Consider the following 15,938-nt stretch of genomic DNA (forward strand, 5'->3'; position numbering starts at 1 on the left):
AGGGACAGAAGTTTAGGGGTAACATGAGGGGGAACTTCTTTACTCAGAGAGTGGTGGCTGTGTGGAATGAGCTTCCAGTGAAGGTGGTGGACGCAGGTTAGTTTTTATCATTTAAAAATAAATTGGATAGTTATATGGACGGGAAAGGAATGGAGGGTTATGGTCTGAGCGCAGGTATATGGGACTAGGGGAGAATACGTGTTCGGCACGGACTAGAAGGGTCGGGATGGCCTGTTTCCGTGCTGTAATTGTTATATGGTTATATGGTAATTATAGGTGGAAAAATCTTCATTTCTTTACACTATGCTGGAATTTTAAAATTATCTATCTCAACTTGCTTGAGAAAGGCATTTTGTAGCTGAGTCCGTCACTGATGGACTTTATTTAAGTGATAAGAGCAGAATTAGGCCATTCAGCCCACCAAGTCTACTCTGCCATCCAATCGCGGCTGATCTATCTCTCCCTCCTAACCCCATTCTCCTGCCTTCGCCACATGACCCCTGACACCCGTACTAATCAAGAATCTATCTATCTCCGCCTTAATAATATCTATTGACTTGGCCTCCACAGCCTTCTGTGGCAAAGAAGGCAGGTGAATGGGGTTAAGAAGGAGAGATAGATCAGACACGATGGGCTGAATAGCCTAATTCTACTCCTATCACTTATGACCTGATCACTTACTATCTCACATTTGTGCACACGGGCACCAGGCTATGACCATTTCCAACACGGGCGAATTTTGCTTTGATTCGTCATTTTCACACCTTACACTTCCATATCTTTAGACTCCCTCTCCCCGGTCTCTCAGTCTGAAGAAGGGTCTCGACCCGAAACGTCACCCATTCCTTCTCTCCAGAGATGCTGCCTGTCCCGCTGAGTTACTCCAACATTTTGCGTCTATCTTCGGTGTAAACCAGCATCTGCAGTTCCTTCCTGCACTTTAAACCTCTCGAGTCAGATGTTGTAGCAGAATTTGAGAACAATGAATGGATTGCTTAGTGGGATCTCATGGCTGAACAGAGTCGTAAATACACTAACAATTCTAACATTTCTTAGTCTTTGTACTCTCAACACTTCAACTGATATTTATCTTCAAACGTAATAGCAATTTGGTTTGTAGGAACAATTTGTTTCAATAATTGCAATTTACAGCTTTAATATTTCAAATCTGACAACTCTGAAAATATTTAAGTCAGTTCTGTGTGATCAAATAATTTAATGCTTTTTGCACTGTATTATGACCAGTTATTTCACTGGTACAAAATGTACTTGTTTACAGTTTAATTATCGCCTTGAGGTGTCAAGCTTTTTAATAGGCAGATTTTTTTATTTATTTTTTTAGAGTTTATGGTTTGGAGATACAGTGCCGAAACAGGCCCTTCGGCTCACCAAGTCCACGCCGACCAACAATCCCTGCACATTAACATTATCCCACACCCACTAGGGATAATTTACATTTATACTGAAGCCAATTAACCTACAAACCTGTACGTCTTTGGAGTGTGGGAAGAAACTGAAGATCTCGGAGAAAACCCACGCTGGACACGGGGAGAACGTACAAATTCCATACATACAGTGCCCGTAGTCGGGATCGAACCTGGGTCCCTGGCACTGTGAGACAGCAACTCTACCGCTGCACCACCATGCCCATTGTAATTTATATTTACTCTTGTCATTTATATTTATGTTTTTATATTTACACTTCGGACTAAGAGTCAGGGGAGAGGGTAACGAGAGATGGAGTAGGTACATAGAACAAATGAAAGATATGCAAGAAGCAATGATTATCTAGGTGGGATGGAGCCCACAATGGTCCATTGTTGGCTGTGGGGAAGGTGATAATGCCAGATACAGCAAAACTTAGCAGGACGACAGTGGAACTAGTCCGACGACTAGGATGGGGCGGGGGAAGGGTGGAGGGGGATGGGATGCAAGGATTACTTGAATTAAAATAAATCAATATTCATACCACTGGGTTGTAAGCTGTCCAAGTGAACTACGAGGTTTTGTGGGAATGATTTTGAGGACGAGCTCTGTCATTCTACCTCCAAAGAACTTCTCCCAAGCAAGGCAGTCGAAGGTCAAGTGTGACTGCTGAAGTATGAATACAACGCTTTTGGCAGAGTCTTAGACAGGGAGTTGTGGATTACATAACACCAGTCGAGCAGAGTTCTGTCATTCTGTCCCAAAGCACTTCTCCCAAGCAAGTCAGTCGAAAGACACGTATAGATAGTTGCAGAAGTCTGAATAAGACGTTATTAGCACGTTACATAACACCCTCACAACACTCCAAAGCATACTGTGGTCAGCAAAATAGTTCTGAAGCCCCTATTGTAAGGTTGGAAGTAGGAAACATGATTACCTTCATTTCAGCATCCCACATGTACAGTGTTTTCTATATGTCAGTGGGAAAACAATGAAGATTCTGACAACCCTCGGTTTTATTTTCTCCCCCATTACCTTGATCTTTTTTTCTGCCCCATTACAGCTGTTTGTCCAGAGAAAGAAAACTCCTTTGAATTATTGACAGTGAACATAAATGTATTGCTTTGTATGGCTTTCTCTTCAGTCGCAAAATGATAGTTTGGTGCATCAATGACATTTTTAAAGAATAATAATTTCCAAACAAATTTTTTGAACAAATTGCTGTGAGTAATAGGACATGTAATCATTTATTCTCAACTCAAGTGTCACACATCTATAATTTGATAGCTATTAGTGAAACTTCCCTTATCCATACCGCCAATCTAATGTGCTATATCATCGATAATGTTACTTCACACACTAAAGAGCACTCCAAAATAATGATGCAGGAGAGGTATGTGTGATTAATGGTTCTGAACCAGCAACCACAGATTTAAGCCCATCTCAAATTGTTAATTGAATTCAATAAATCTGGCAACATGTTAACTGTCACTGGAAAATAGTTAACACTAAAACTGCCAGACGCCAGGGACGGCACGGTGGCGCAGCAGTAGAGCTACTGTGTTTAACAGCGCCAGAGACCTGGGTTCAATCCTGCTTGTTTGTATGGAGCCTTCTCCCCGTTACCTGCGTGGGTTTTCTCCGAGGTCTTCGGTTTCCTCCCACACTCCAAAGAGGTACAGGGTTGTAGGTTAATTGGCTTGGTATAAATGTAAAATTGCCCCTAGTGTGTGTAGGGTAGTGTTAATGTACAGGGATTGCTGGTTGGCACAGAATCTCGATGGGCCAAAGGGCCTGTTTCTGTGCTGTATCTCTAAACTAAACTAAATTCCAAAAAATTACAATCCGTCTACTAATATTCTCAAGGGAACTGCCATCTCTTACCCTGAATTCCACCAATGGCCTGTTATTCATTAATTAGCGCCACTTTCCAAAAATATATATTTTTAAACATCTACCCTCCCAACCAACAAACACAGACATCAATATGTTTCTAGACTGGATTTTGAATCTTAAGTTCCAAATTCAAATGCCTCTGTAAATGGTGCCATTTATACTGGGTTTCTCAATTGCAGTCCTGATACAGTTTGGAAACAGTCCCTTCGGCACACAGGTTCCATGCCAAACTTTGGCACTTTCACATCCACTTCACACGAGGAAATTTAAAGAGGCCAATTAATCTACAAACTCAAAGAAACTGGATGAAGCCCACACAGTCACAGGGAGAAGGTAGAAACTCCACACAGATAGCACCCAAGGTCAGGATTCGACTTGGGTCCGTAGCTCAGTCTAAGGAACCCGTAAAATTGTAAAGCTCTTCATTTTCATTATCCATTCAATCGCAAACATTATTCCATTTTATATAAAGTGGCTCGTGTTACTTGTAAATTCAATTAATAGAAAAATCAAAGGCTAATAATTGATTTATTGATTGCAATGTGATTTATAACTGTTTATTATTTGAACGCTCATGTTTGTATGTGCAGACAATTTAATCAAACAACTTCAATTTGACTGTATCACCTCTTATTTTGGGTGAATATTTAATTAGTCTTTGCACTCTTGAAATTGCAATTAATTATTTTGAAAGTGTGCCGAGTGATTTTGATGTTTCCTTTAAACCCTATTCAAAATATTACGTTTTTTTAAATTAAGACTGAGTAGACAAGTCAACTGCTCAGCTGTTGCTGTGGAAACAGCTCAAATTATCTAAGTGATGTGTCATTGTGTAACTTTATCGTCTTTTACCAAAGCACAAGATTTTCATTTTGGAAACCATGAATGCAAATAGATGGAGATTGGTGTCATTTCAAAATGCACTAATCAGTCACTCTGCATCATCGAATAGCAAAATCTAGTCTATTAGACGAAGTTGGAACAGACCATATATTTTGACATCCTCCAAGCAGGCACGAGAAGCAGAGATCCAGTTTACTTCCACCTACTTCACAGAAAAAATACCTCACAACACTGTCAAAAGAAAACACGTTTTTATTTTATTTTAATTGAAGTATGGTAAGACACTTCAGAGGCTAGACCTTTCATGTGCACAGCTTGAGTAGTCTGATTTGGCAAGAATGTTAGTGTGAAAGTTAAAAGATTCTGTCTTTTATCTGCCACCTTATGTTTTTGGTGAATGGTGTGGCTGCTGATTCATCGGTGATTAATCCTGTTAATTCTAAGTGTACAATAATAAGCGAGAGTGACACACTCATTTTGAGCGTTGTAAAGAAAATGATCCAATTCAGAAAAGCAAAGTGGGTCGAGAATAAATCACTCTGCAACACTCGGATAAGAAAATTAAAGTGATTATTTTTATTTCAATTTTCTTAATAATTAACAGAGAACCAAGTCCAGCTGGCCTGCATGATACAGCAATACACAAGGGAATCCAATGCTCTAGTTATTGCAATCTTCATATTTCGAGTCCATTTTTTTTGCTTCTATCCCACAAAAGAGGCTGCTTGCTGTACCATTTGAAGAATTGTGATTACAAACTTTTGTTTCCATAATCAATAAATTGCATAGCAGGGGAACTACAGCACACCCCAGACCCATAGTTAGAGACTACCTCAATACCCTGCACAGATTAACCATAGGAGTGGGACCGGCAATCTATTGCGTTACCACAAAACGAAACAAATCAAGACAATAAATTAATCCAGCTAAACAGAATTTTAATAATAATGAGGTTAATTTTGTTTAAAAAAAAATTAGACTGCAGAGTACCTACCATGTCTGACGGAAAAGCTACTGGAGTTAAGAAACCCACCATAGGCGGCATCAGATTACACATACATGATAATATTCACAGGACTCAAAACAGGCAACATTCATGAAATGGAAAGTCTTCCTGTCCTTTTATTTTGTGCGCGCACATGCACCCATGTAAAAGAGCAAAACTAAGCAACACAGAATGCCAGCGCATTCTGTAAGGCACAATGTTCATGGCAACTGCAAAGTGAGCAAAAGGAATAAAAAACCCCACAAAAGTCATAAAAATACTGGACCTGTACTGGACTGGCATATTACATACACCACACACTAATGAAACTGCTGCTATGCTCACCAACAATGAAGCTGGCATATTATGTACAGGGTACTGGCATGGCATTACATGTACCGACATGGTCATCAGTGTACATTCACATACCAGTGCCAATATTGCACGTTTCAAACCGGTCTTACAAATCCCAGGTGCCAGTCGGGTAGCCTTGTACCAGGGACCACTGACAAAACTGCTGTGATAACCCGTGATACTTGCCACAAAACAAAGTCATATTTAAAACCTACCAAAACCTGCTCATTGCTAGTTTGTCAATCTGTCAACAACTGCACAATACACTCACTTATCTTCTCCCTTCACCGTTGTGTGCTAGGCGATTAAGAATACGGATAGCAGATTTTTTTAAACAAGAAACAAGCAACATTACCAGTGTTGGGCCAGACTGTTCTGTGGAATGGTCACTAGAGTTAATATTTTATATGATTACTATACAAAAACATGGTCATTTTTACTTTAACTACACTTTTGAAATTGCAGCCAAAAGCAAATGCTAACACATTGTGTCCATTGATACCAAGACAGAAACGGCATGGAGGATCAGATTAAATTGCATGCATTTGTACAGTACACAAAATCATCCTGCAGTTATGCTTACGTTGTAGGATAAGCACGAGTATATTTGAGTACATCAACTGTATGAACCAGCGAGTCAAAATCTTACAAACCATCCCATGCACAATGAAACATTATTTAGTGCATTATTTACACACACACACACACACACATTTATTGTCATATTACCTGCCAATGATACCTCACAATTGTGAATTTGAAAAGGTATCATATGTAGGAATGAGAATACCTGGTTCATCTAAGCAGATGCTTTGAATCCACATACAGTCCAAACATATAATTGACGTCACTAAAACTGCACAGCAGAGGGAGTCACTGGTTCCATGTGTTCTACGTTTCTTTAAAATGGCAGCCAAATTATTGTTTTATTGCACATTCATACAGTATTTCTGCACACACATCAGAATAATGTTGAAATACATTGCTTGGGGTTTTTTTATTCAAGAGAAAGATCTTGAAATCACTGTCATATGCAGTGACAATTATGAAAATAGCTGTTTCCACATTCATCAAATGAACCTGGCATTGCAGATTCTTTTTATTTTTTTAAAGTAGGTGCATTCAAATTTTTCTATGAATTTTGTGATACGTTGCTATTAGGTTGTGCCAATTAACAATTTCAAAAACAATGTAAGGCAACGTACGATTTCAAATTTAACAAAATATCGTTCATAATATTAAAAGTGTCCAGGAATATTTGTATGTTTTTTATTTTAGTTGGAGGTGGGCGTGCATGTCAGTGTTGCTACGGTAAATGATGAACCAGGCACCATTTGTAGATCAAGCACAAAACTAAACATTTCAGCATAGAATTATTACAGCAATCTTGTCAGTGTTCTGCCAAGTTCAGTCAGGCAAGTGGGAATATAATATACCAAATCAACATTCGCCGGCTCAAAAAAGATTAAAATATTTAAAATTAAAATAAATCAACATATGATCAATTGATTAAGTGGTAGAGCTTTATATATTCTATCCCTCCTTTATATATGCTATAATCTTGAAAGAAAACCAAATTTAGATTGTTCCATATATCGCTCAATACCTCTTGACGCTTTTACCTTTAAATTCAAATGCCACTTCCATGTAACGCAGAGAGAGAGAGAGAGAGAGGCGGGTAGCGGTGGTGGCAGTGGCAGGACTGGAAGAGGGAATGTTTATGGTGGAAATAATTGTTCCTATCATTGGTGATTTAGACTCGCTGGCACTGTAGCACTAGGAATGAAGGCGATGGAGAGAACAGTGTACAGAGTTCCCAGGAACAGCATGAAAGAGCCACATTACAAATACATAAAACAACCCACCAAATTCAAAGTGCTTTGGCCAGAAGTTACAAGTTTTAAAAACAAAAAATGCGCAGTGCATTTCACAGTGCTTATACCTAGCACACAACCAGGAGCATGACCCGGGCACACATCGGCACGTTCCATGCCCAGTATATGGCTGGGTAACGACTCACTCGGGCAACACCCTACAACATGAGCACTGCTGCTCTCCACTAAAGATGGTGGATAGATTACCCAACCAAAACAAGCCAGTCAGTTATCTGAGAAATAGTGTTTTCCATTAACCCCATCGTGTTCAATGCACAGCATTTTGTACAACTTACAAGGAAAGAATTATAAACAATGATTACTATGGCTCCTGTATGTGAAGCGTAAATACATAATAATAAATCTGGTACCAACGGCATGACATAGTGTATAAGGCAAGGACCAGCTAGATATTAAAGTAAAAATTCAAAAAAACGTGCGGGAATTTTAGTCTTAACCAACTGGTCAATATTTACCCAAGTGTTCCATGATTCTACCACTCTACCAGAAGTCCAAGGATATAATTATACTTCTGTTAAAGATTCAGTTTAACCTCGAAGACCAAAAACAATTTATTCCACGTGTTTCAATTTGATTTGTAGTGTAACCCGGACGAGTCATTCTTGGATCGCTGGTGGTTGTAAACATCTAGTAACCCATCAACTTAAAAAATAATCATCTCATTCCAGTCAACTTTCCATTAGCTCAGCCCGACTGCAAGGGGAACTGCTGGAGCTGAAAGATGTGAAGGTCAAGGTTGAACCTCGGAAATCTCGGATTAGAAATGCATGCTCTAAGCAGATCTGGAGGTTTTGCCTCAATGTAGTGAAGTGGAGAGGATCTTGAGCTGTACACCAGGGAGAGAAAGGAAGCTAAAGCAACAGTCTTCCAACAGGGACCGCAGGAAATTACCAAACCCACACAGTGACAGATCACCTTGCAACAGGCGGCAGAGGTGGTGCCCCTCGTACAACTGTAAGAAAAGGAAACAAAAAAAAACACAAAATTGTCGGTGAATTTTATAAACAACCATTAAAGAAAATTTCAAACCTCAAAAGGTTGGTTAGCTATAAAGTTTTGTTGAAGCTTGTCCATAAGATGCATAATTTACTGTTCCTCCTCCTGATGGTAGCGACATAGATGATGGAGGCAGCCACCCTCTGGGTCTTATGCGCAAGCTAAAAATAGCATCTGCACTCCCATTCTCTTCAATTTCTAATAAATATGAAGGGTGCACTTTATTATAGCACTTCACAATTTAAGCTCTCAAAAAATACTATTAATTGCCACAGAGAAATAAACACGGATCAGTAAGCAGGCTTCAACCATATGTCCGATTAACCACACATTATCATTGATTTGGCTCTGTTACAGCAACCAATCAACTACTAACTTCACAAGATGCAAGCGAAACAAAGCTTGATAAATACAAGAGGCAAGGGAAGAGAGTTTACCAATCGTGTTGAATAAAATGCATATAGAGGAGACTGGTGTAGAGGATAAACACCATTATCCATTTGAACCAAGTTCGCTGCAGCCTCAAAGTAATTTTATGAAATCCAAAATGTCCTGCTCTATACATTGTAAGAACATTTCTAGTTTTGGCACCTACAATTTTTGAGGACAAAATAGAAAAAGATGAAGTCCATTAATAGAATGTGTGGTAGCGGCCCCAAGTTCCTTGACTCATTAAACCCATTCATCTTATCACAGTCCTTGCTTTTTGTTCTAATTCTGACAATGATTGATCTGATACATTAACAGTTTCTCTCAACAGATGTTGTCTGACAGTTAATAATTTTGTGTTCTATTTCAGATTTCCATTCAATGGGTGTCTGTCAAATGATTGATCTGAAGGGGTGTTTAGTACTCATTTAAAATGCAGATCCCTGCATATCAATGCATACAAACTGGAACAACTAACCTCTGTTCATCTTACTTGGGTATGTTTTTTGGAAATGCCGATGCTCCTCCGGTGCAGGAAAGTCTTCAATCGGATGAAAGCAGTATTTTGATTCAAAGTCATCTAAAGAGACATTTAAAAAAAATTAATCCACAATCTAGGGAATCGAGAAGCAGAGTTTAGGTTTAAGGTGAGGGGGGGGGAAGAGTTAATAGGAATTTGAGGGATAACCTTTTCCACACAAAGGGTGGTAGGTGTATGGCACGAGCTGTCAGAGGAGGCAGTTGGGGCCTGTACTATCACAGCGTTTAAGAAACATTTAGACAGGTACATGGAAAGGACTGGTTTAGAGGGATATGGGCCAAACACAGGCAGTTGGCACTGGTATAGATGGGACATACTGGTCGGTATGGGCATGTTGGGCCAAAATGCCTGCTTCCACATTTTATGACTGACTCCATCCGAGTTACCTTGACCTGAATTGACATGTTTCCTTCCCATCGATGTTGCTCAACCTGCTGAGGACTTCAAGCATTTCCATTTTTAGTTGGTTATTAGTAGCCGGAGTAAATTAAGATTACCCTGTTGAAAAGTCAGGGAACTGAACATTAATCAGTGACACTAACATATCAGCTCTAATCTGATGAATCTCAAGGCGTTGCCTAGTAAAAATTAGAGAAAGGGGGGGAATAGGAGTGGGGGGGGGAGGAGAGGGGGAGAAGGGGAGTGAAGCAACCAGTTACCATTCACTGGTTAACCACATATCTAGAGCACTATCACTTAGGTGACTTGTCCATTCATTGCCGGCACTCAAACAACTGTGATGCAGTGAAAGAACAAGGTAAATAAAAGATTTCCTGTGATAAAACTTGTGAAAGGTCACACATGATTCCTATGAACCAGAAACTAACTCTCTTCCTCTCGTTCCCCACAGTTGCTGCCTGAACTGTCTCAGCATTTTCAGATTTTTATGTCAGATTTCCAGTTTCTGGTGGATGTGTTTGTTAGCTTTTCAACTGGAAAAAAATCATTCTAATTCAAGTTCACTGGAATGCACAGCAGAACTGGGCCAATTGAGAACTTTGTAAGTGTCTGTTTAATAATAGACATCATTTTTGCCCAGAGAGTGAACACATTTGTACCATCTGTGAGCCAGAGCAAGACAGATAAATAAACAAAAACAAATGACCTTGAAGACATTAATAGGCCTTAAAACCAATGCTGTGTGTGGCACAGCACCTGGTATATTGCTGGCCCACGGATAACAGAAACTCCTGAGCTACATTACATGATCCCAGCAGGCAAGGACAAGAATGGGGCTGCAGGGTAGGCAGGAAACCAGCTTAAGCTCCCTGTCCTGGTTATTAATCCTGTGGCAGTAAGAAAGTGTGCAGGTCAATATTAGACGAGAGGAAGATCTGAGTGAGTATCTATCACACCAGACCATCTGCATGAAATTCACTATTTGGGATTATCCAAGGTGTTATTAATTGCAGGGTCCTTGGATCTACATCCCAGGAATGGGATAGTGAAGGAGATTTTAAAAAAAGAAGCAAACTCACGCTTTACTTCTGAAAGGGCAGCACTGGCTTTAACATGGTGTCTGACATGTAAAAGAATGCCAAATATTTCTCCTTATACGATCAGTCCTACCAATTGTATCATTGCAAATGGCATTCTTCTTAATACAAGATATGTCCTGTGTACATTTACTGATCAAGGAAGTGGCGTTATATTACCAGGAATTGTTGTCTCAAAAACATTTCAAGATATTGTCATAAATAAATGAAAGGTTTGCCCTGTGCCAATTTTCACATTTCAGATGGGAACTGAAAATATAAACAAGTGGGAGAAAGCGTTTAATAATTTGGAGAAGGGGAGGAAAATGATAGGAAGGAAAAACAGGAGGTTAAAACAGGAGAGTGAAACAAATAGTGAAGCGGTCGACAGCTTTGATGGGGGAATGCAGTGAGAAACTGGGAGCGGCTGCCTGGTTGGAAAGGATTGCAATCATCTGTAATTCCATTCCTTTGTTACCCCTGGATTGAATTCTTAGTCCGTTACCTAGAAACGATTTGGAAGATGATCCAACAGAGTCCCGGTGGTGTCCATTTCTTAAAGGTGGTGGTGGAGGAGGAGGTGCAGGGGTCCTCATTGGAGGTGGCGGTGGCTTGCCTCGATGTGAAGTGTCTGACAAGGGTGTCCTATATGGCGGCAGCGGGGGAGCGGCGTGGTGGCCTCCATTCCGCATTGCAGGCGGAGGTGGTGGCGGAGCTGTGGAACAGAGTCAAATGTTTGAGCAGTTTTGTCAAGTGCCAGATAAGGAAACACATTTATGATTAAATTCAAACAGCTTGGCAACTATATAAAAAACAAAGGAAAAGAAGCAAGAAAGAGTTAAGTGTGTGGGAAGGAACTGCAAATGCTGGTTTAACCAAAGATATACACAAACTGCTGGAGTAACTCAGCAGGACAGGCAGCATCACTGGAGAGAAGGAATGGGTGATGTTTCGGGTCGAGACACTTCTTCAGTCTGAAAAAGGGTCTCGACCGAAAACAGCACTCATTCCTTCTCTCGTGATGCAGCCTGTCCCACTGAGTTACTCCAGCATTTTGTGCCTCTCTTCTGAGAAATTAACTGCTTAAATTGTTGGTGGTCACTGTAGACAAAAACAAGAGAAAGATTAAAATTAAAATAAAAACTTGGCCAGATGCATCAAAATGCTCTTTTAAAATCTATGCAAGTAAAATGCTGTTCCATTTATGCTTCCCTTTTATCTAAGATAACCTGTAATCAATATTTGTAAACAAAAAGGGGGGGGGGGGGGTGGAAATTGATCAATAAACTGAAGTCGCTCATTATACGAGCCATCTAAGTTTGTTCTAGTAAGTGTGTATTTTTGGATTTGAGCTGAGAGATCGACCGGCCTGCCTTGGATCGTTGGGTCGCGGGGGAGAGAGATCCGCTTATCTTTACAAGATGCCTTGTGTCCCCCAAGTCCATTCTCCTCATATCATCTGAAGATCATTGTCCTGCATAATACAGGATGAATAGTTTGAGATGGACTTGCTTTCTGAACAGCGTGCATAAAGCTTCTGATCAACTGCCTTTTCTCTGCAGTACTTTGGGGGAAAAAGCTTCCAGGAAGGTCACCTGCAAAGATATGATGAAGAATGCGTGATGTTTAATTATCAAAAAGAGGCAACTTTGGTTGGATAGTTATAATTTCTCATTGAAACTCCACAACAATGATGTACTTGGATTAGGTTGCCTTGCAGTTGGGATGTTATTCTATGCTAAATCCAATGCTGACCACTGAAGGCTCTCTATGTCCAAAACATAAGATAAAAAAACATGAAATACAGAAACCTTGTAAAGAAAAAGAAAAACTTATATTTCTGTTGCAACTTGGATGCCCATTTCAAAGCATCACAAAGTTCTTTACAGCTAAACAGTTATTTATATAGTGCTGTAATGTAGGAGATCCTAGTTAATTCGAGCACTTCAAGTTCCCGTACACCATAGTGTCCGGATATTTGCTTTCAGTGATGTGGACTGAAAAAAAACATTGGCCAGGGCAGCCGGGAGATCTGTCCTGCTTTTCTTTGGGTCTTTGAAATCCACACCACAGAGGGGATAATGCCTCGGGCTCGTATTGGAAAAACAGCATCTCTCTCAAAACTGCACCATCTCCATGTGGCACCAGAATGTCAGTCAAATGTTTAGGTCAAGAGCAGCTGTACAAAAATTGCGACTGATGTCTGTAAATTGTTGCAATAAACTCTTGCAACAATCTAGTTACTGCAGAGTATAAATTGCAGATGAAATGGTGTCACATATATACAATTTACTCAAATATGATTTTAAAAATGCTTGAAAGTCTATAGTTAACCAGCCCTTGAACCTTTAGCCCACAAGGCATGAAGACAACAATGAAACAGCAGTCCTATTTGAGAATTGCTGAGATCTATTCACTTTGCTTGCAAGCCATAATGTCCTCCCATTTTCCCTCCTCCCAACACTTGTGATGTGCAGAGTCGGACAAATGGCACAAACTGTAAAGTTCCAGTCCCTTCTTGAACATTGAAATAGAAATTTAGAAAGGGGGCGCCCACTTCTGATAATCATCCAGGTTGTCCGCTGAAAATAAGCCAGAATAGATGTTAAGTGAAAATAGGATCCGTTCCGAGGTCTCCTCACAAATACGGAATGCTATTGGAGATCCACTACATTTCTGTGGGAATTTATACACACATTGCAATTAAACTACAATCAATAAACATTATCTTAACTGTAATTTTAATCCAGGTCCAGAATATGATAGTAAAAAGTCTCTAGAAATAACAGAAAAATGTTCTGACAAAACTGAATTGTATCTGGGATGGAGATGGGGAGATGGGGAGAGCAGTTTTCACATTGTGTGTGGGACATGATATTTTATTAAAGCTAGAATGAGATTTGTCCTAAAAATCGGAATTACTTGGCATCAGATAACACTTTCCAACTGATAGGGATGTTTTACAAAAACTGCAAATAAAAGCAGGATAATTGCAGCATCAATTGGGAGATTCAAATTGGTTTTACTTAGATAAGAGCTCAAAGCTTGTTAAGCCACATAAACAAAGTTACACTTGTTCACTCTGTTGTCTGCGTTATTTACAGACTTTGTAGATTCTCTGGGACTCGTGATGCAAATCTTTAACCTTCAATATGTCAGACGAACAACATCGAAAGCAATCCCATTCTAAGCACAGTGTAGATTAAGGTTTTCAATTTTGCTTTTCAATAAATTAGATTGACGATGGTTTTCCATTCTTTAAAATCTTGTGTGTCAAAGATGCACTTTCCTTGTTTTAAACCATTCATTTGAGATCAGGGCCTTAAGGGCCTGTCCCTGCCGGCATCATATTAGGGTCGCCAAAAGATTTTGAACATTTCAAAATCCAGTGACGACAAAAAAAAATAAAAAAGCACCGCTTGTCAATACGTCATCACGACGGGAATTTATCGGTGACCTGATACGTCAGTCAATGATGCCAGCAGCCGCCGAAAAATATAGCCAAGTGGGACAGGCCCATGACTTGCCAGCCCAGAGGATAGACAAAGAATGCTGGAGTAACTCAGCGGGCATATATTGCCCATCCAGAGGGGTTTGCTGAATCACCAAAGGGCATCCAATGATGAGATGGGTCTGGAGTCACTTGTAGGCCGGATGATGTTTTTCTCCCACAAATTTGAGGTTATTAATGTATATAAATTCCACAACTGCCATGGGTGGATTGGAAGTTGGGTATCTGGATTATTAGTCCACTCCTCTGGATTAGTTTAGAGATACACCGCAGGAACAAGCCCTTCGGCCCACCGAGTCTGTACCGGCCAGCGATCCATGCACATTAACACTACACTAAACACACTGGGACAATTTTACATTTACACCAAGCCAATTAACCTACAAACATGCACGTCTTTGGATTGTGGGAGGAAATCGGAGATCTGGGAGAAAACCCACGCAGGTCACGGGGAGAACGTACAAACTCCGTACAGACTGCACCTGTAGTCAAGATCGAACCCGGGTATCTGGCACTGTAAGGCAGCAACTCTACTGCTGTGCCACCGTGCTAAACCAATAATTACTAAAGCAATAATTTAACTAGCATGCATCTCCAAGCCACTTTCATATCACAAACATCCCAAGTCACTCAAATTTAAATTTAAGAGACAATTGACTGTGGAGGCTGGAATTTAAAATTACAGAAATGATATTCTTAATTTGAAAGCTGCTTCACAATTTCAAAACCGGTAATCTAATTTTTGAAACATGATATTTTATCAAAACTTGCTTAATAATTGGAAGTGGAAGTTATTGAAGCATCTTTACATCTTTGTTCTGCTGAAAGAAAATAGGGAGAACAAGCAGCCTACTCCATACATGTAGGTTGCTTTTGTGAAGAAGTGCGAAGGGACAAAACAATGCTGAGTGGGGGGCTTAAGTAGGGGCTGATGAAGAACAAGCGTCATAAAAATGATCTCTCAGATCCGTTGAACTTTTTCTGACGCCATCACCAATCACTATTGATTCTTGGAGCGCCCATGGATTTTATTTACATGGACTCAAGGGGTATTTGAGGAGGTTTTACACAAGAGATTATTAGCAATCGTGGAGTTAATTAGAGGTAACATTCTATTAAAGCTTGAAAGGTAGGTGATAAAAGATTATTGATAAAATGGAGCTGACAAATGGATTTACAAATCCTCAGGGATTGTAAATGGGATTTTAGCTTTTCACCTAGTACATCACCAGGAAATCAATGTCTAAGTTTGTAAATAATGCAAGTTCAGAAATAGAGCAACTGGTGCTGGCAGCTAAAATTGTTTCCAAAGTTTGATTAAGCTAGCAAGACAGGGATTCAACATGGTGAATTGGTATTGTAATCCAGTTTGGATGCGAGACAGATATATCAGAATATATTCTCAATGAGAACAGGAACTGAGGCTATTAAAACAATTCAGCACTAAAAATTGGACAGTTCCAAAAAAAAATAAAAAAATTGGTGAGATTGGAAAAATGGACCACTCAGTCCCTAAAACCTGTTGTGCCTTTTAATGAGATCATAGATAATCAACATCTTAGAACATAGAACAGGAACAGTCTCTTCG

At 39.8% G+C, this 15,938-nt stretch overlaps 1 protein-coding gene across 4 annotated transcripts in view; it reads right to left on the reverse strand.

Moving 5' to 3' along the window:
* Window positions 1-4,717: 4,717 nt before the first annotated feature.
* wipf2 (WAS/WASL interacting protein family member 2) overlaps window positions 4,718-15,938 on the reverse strand; it is a 44,421-nt gene continuing 33,200 nt past the window's right edge. For 3 of the 4 annotated variants that reach the window (XM_033035016.1, XM_033035015.1, XM_033035019.1), the window contains exons 6-8: window positions 11,345-11,554; window positions 9,302-9,403; window positions 4,718-8,350 (exon numbers count right to left, since the gene is read on the reverse strand). In XM_033035016.1, the coding sequence (XP_032890907.1) occupies window positions 8,310-8,350; window positions 9,302-9,403; window positions 11,345-11,554 (353 nt within the window). In that variant the 3' untranslated portion in view covers window positions 4,718-8,309. The remainder of the gene's footprint in view (window positions 8,351-9,301; window positions 9,404-11,344; window positions 11,555-15,938) is intronic. The other variant, XM_033035018.1, reaches the window with a different exon arrangement.

The sequence above is a fragment of the Amblyraja radiata genome, chromosome 16, assembly GCF_010909765.2.
Source record: "Amblyraja radiata isolate CabotCenter1 chromosome 16, sAmbRad1.1.pri, whole genome shotgun sequence".
NCBI classification, from domain to species: Eukaryota; Metazoa; Chordata; class Chondrichthyes; order Rajiformes; family Rajidae; genus Amblyraja; species Amblyraja radiata.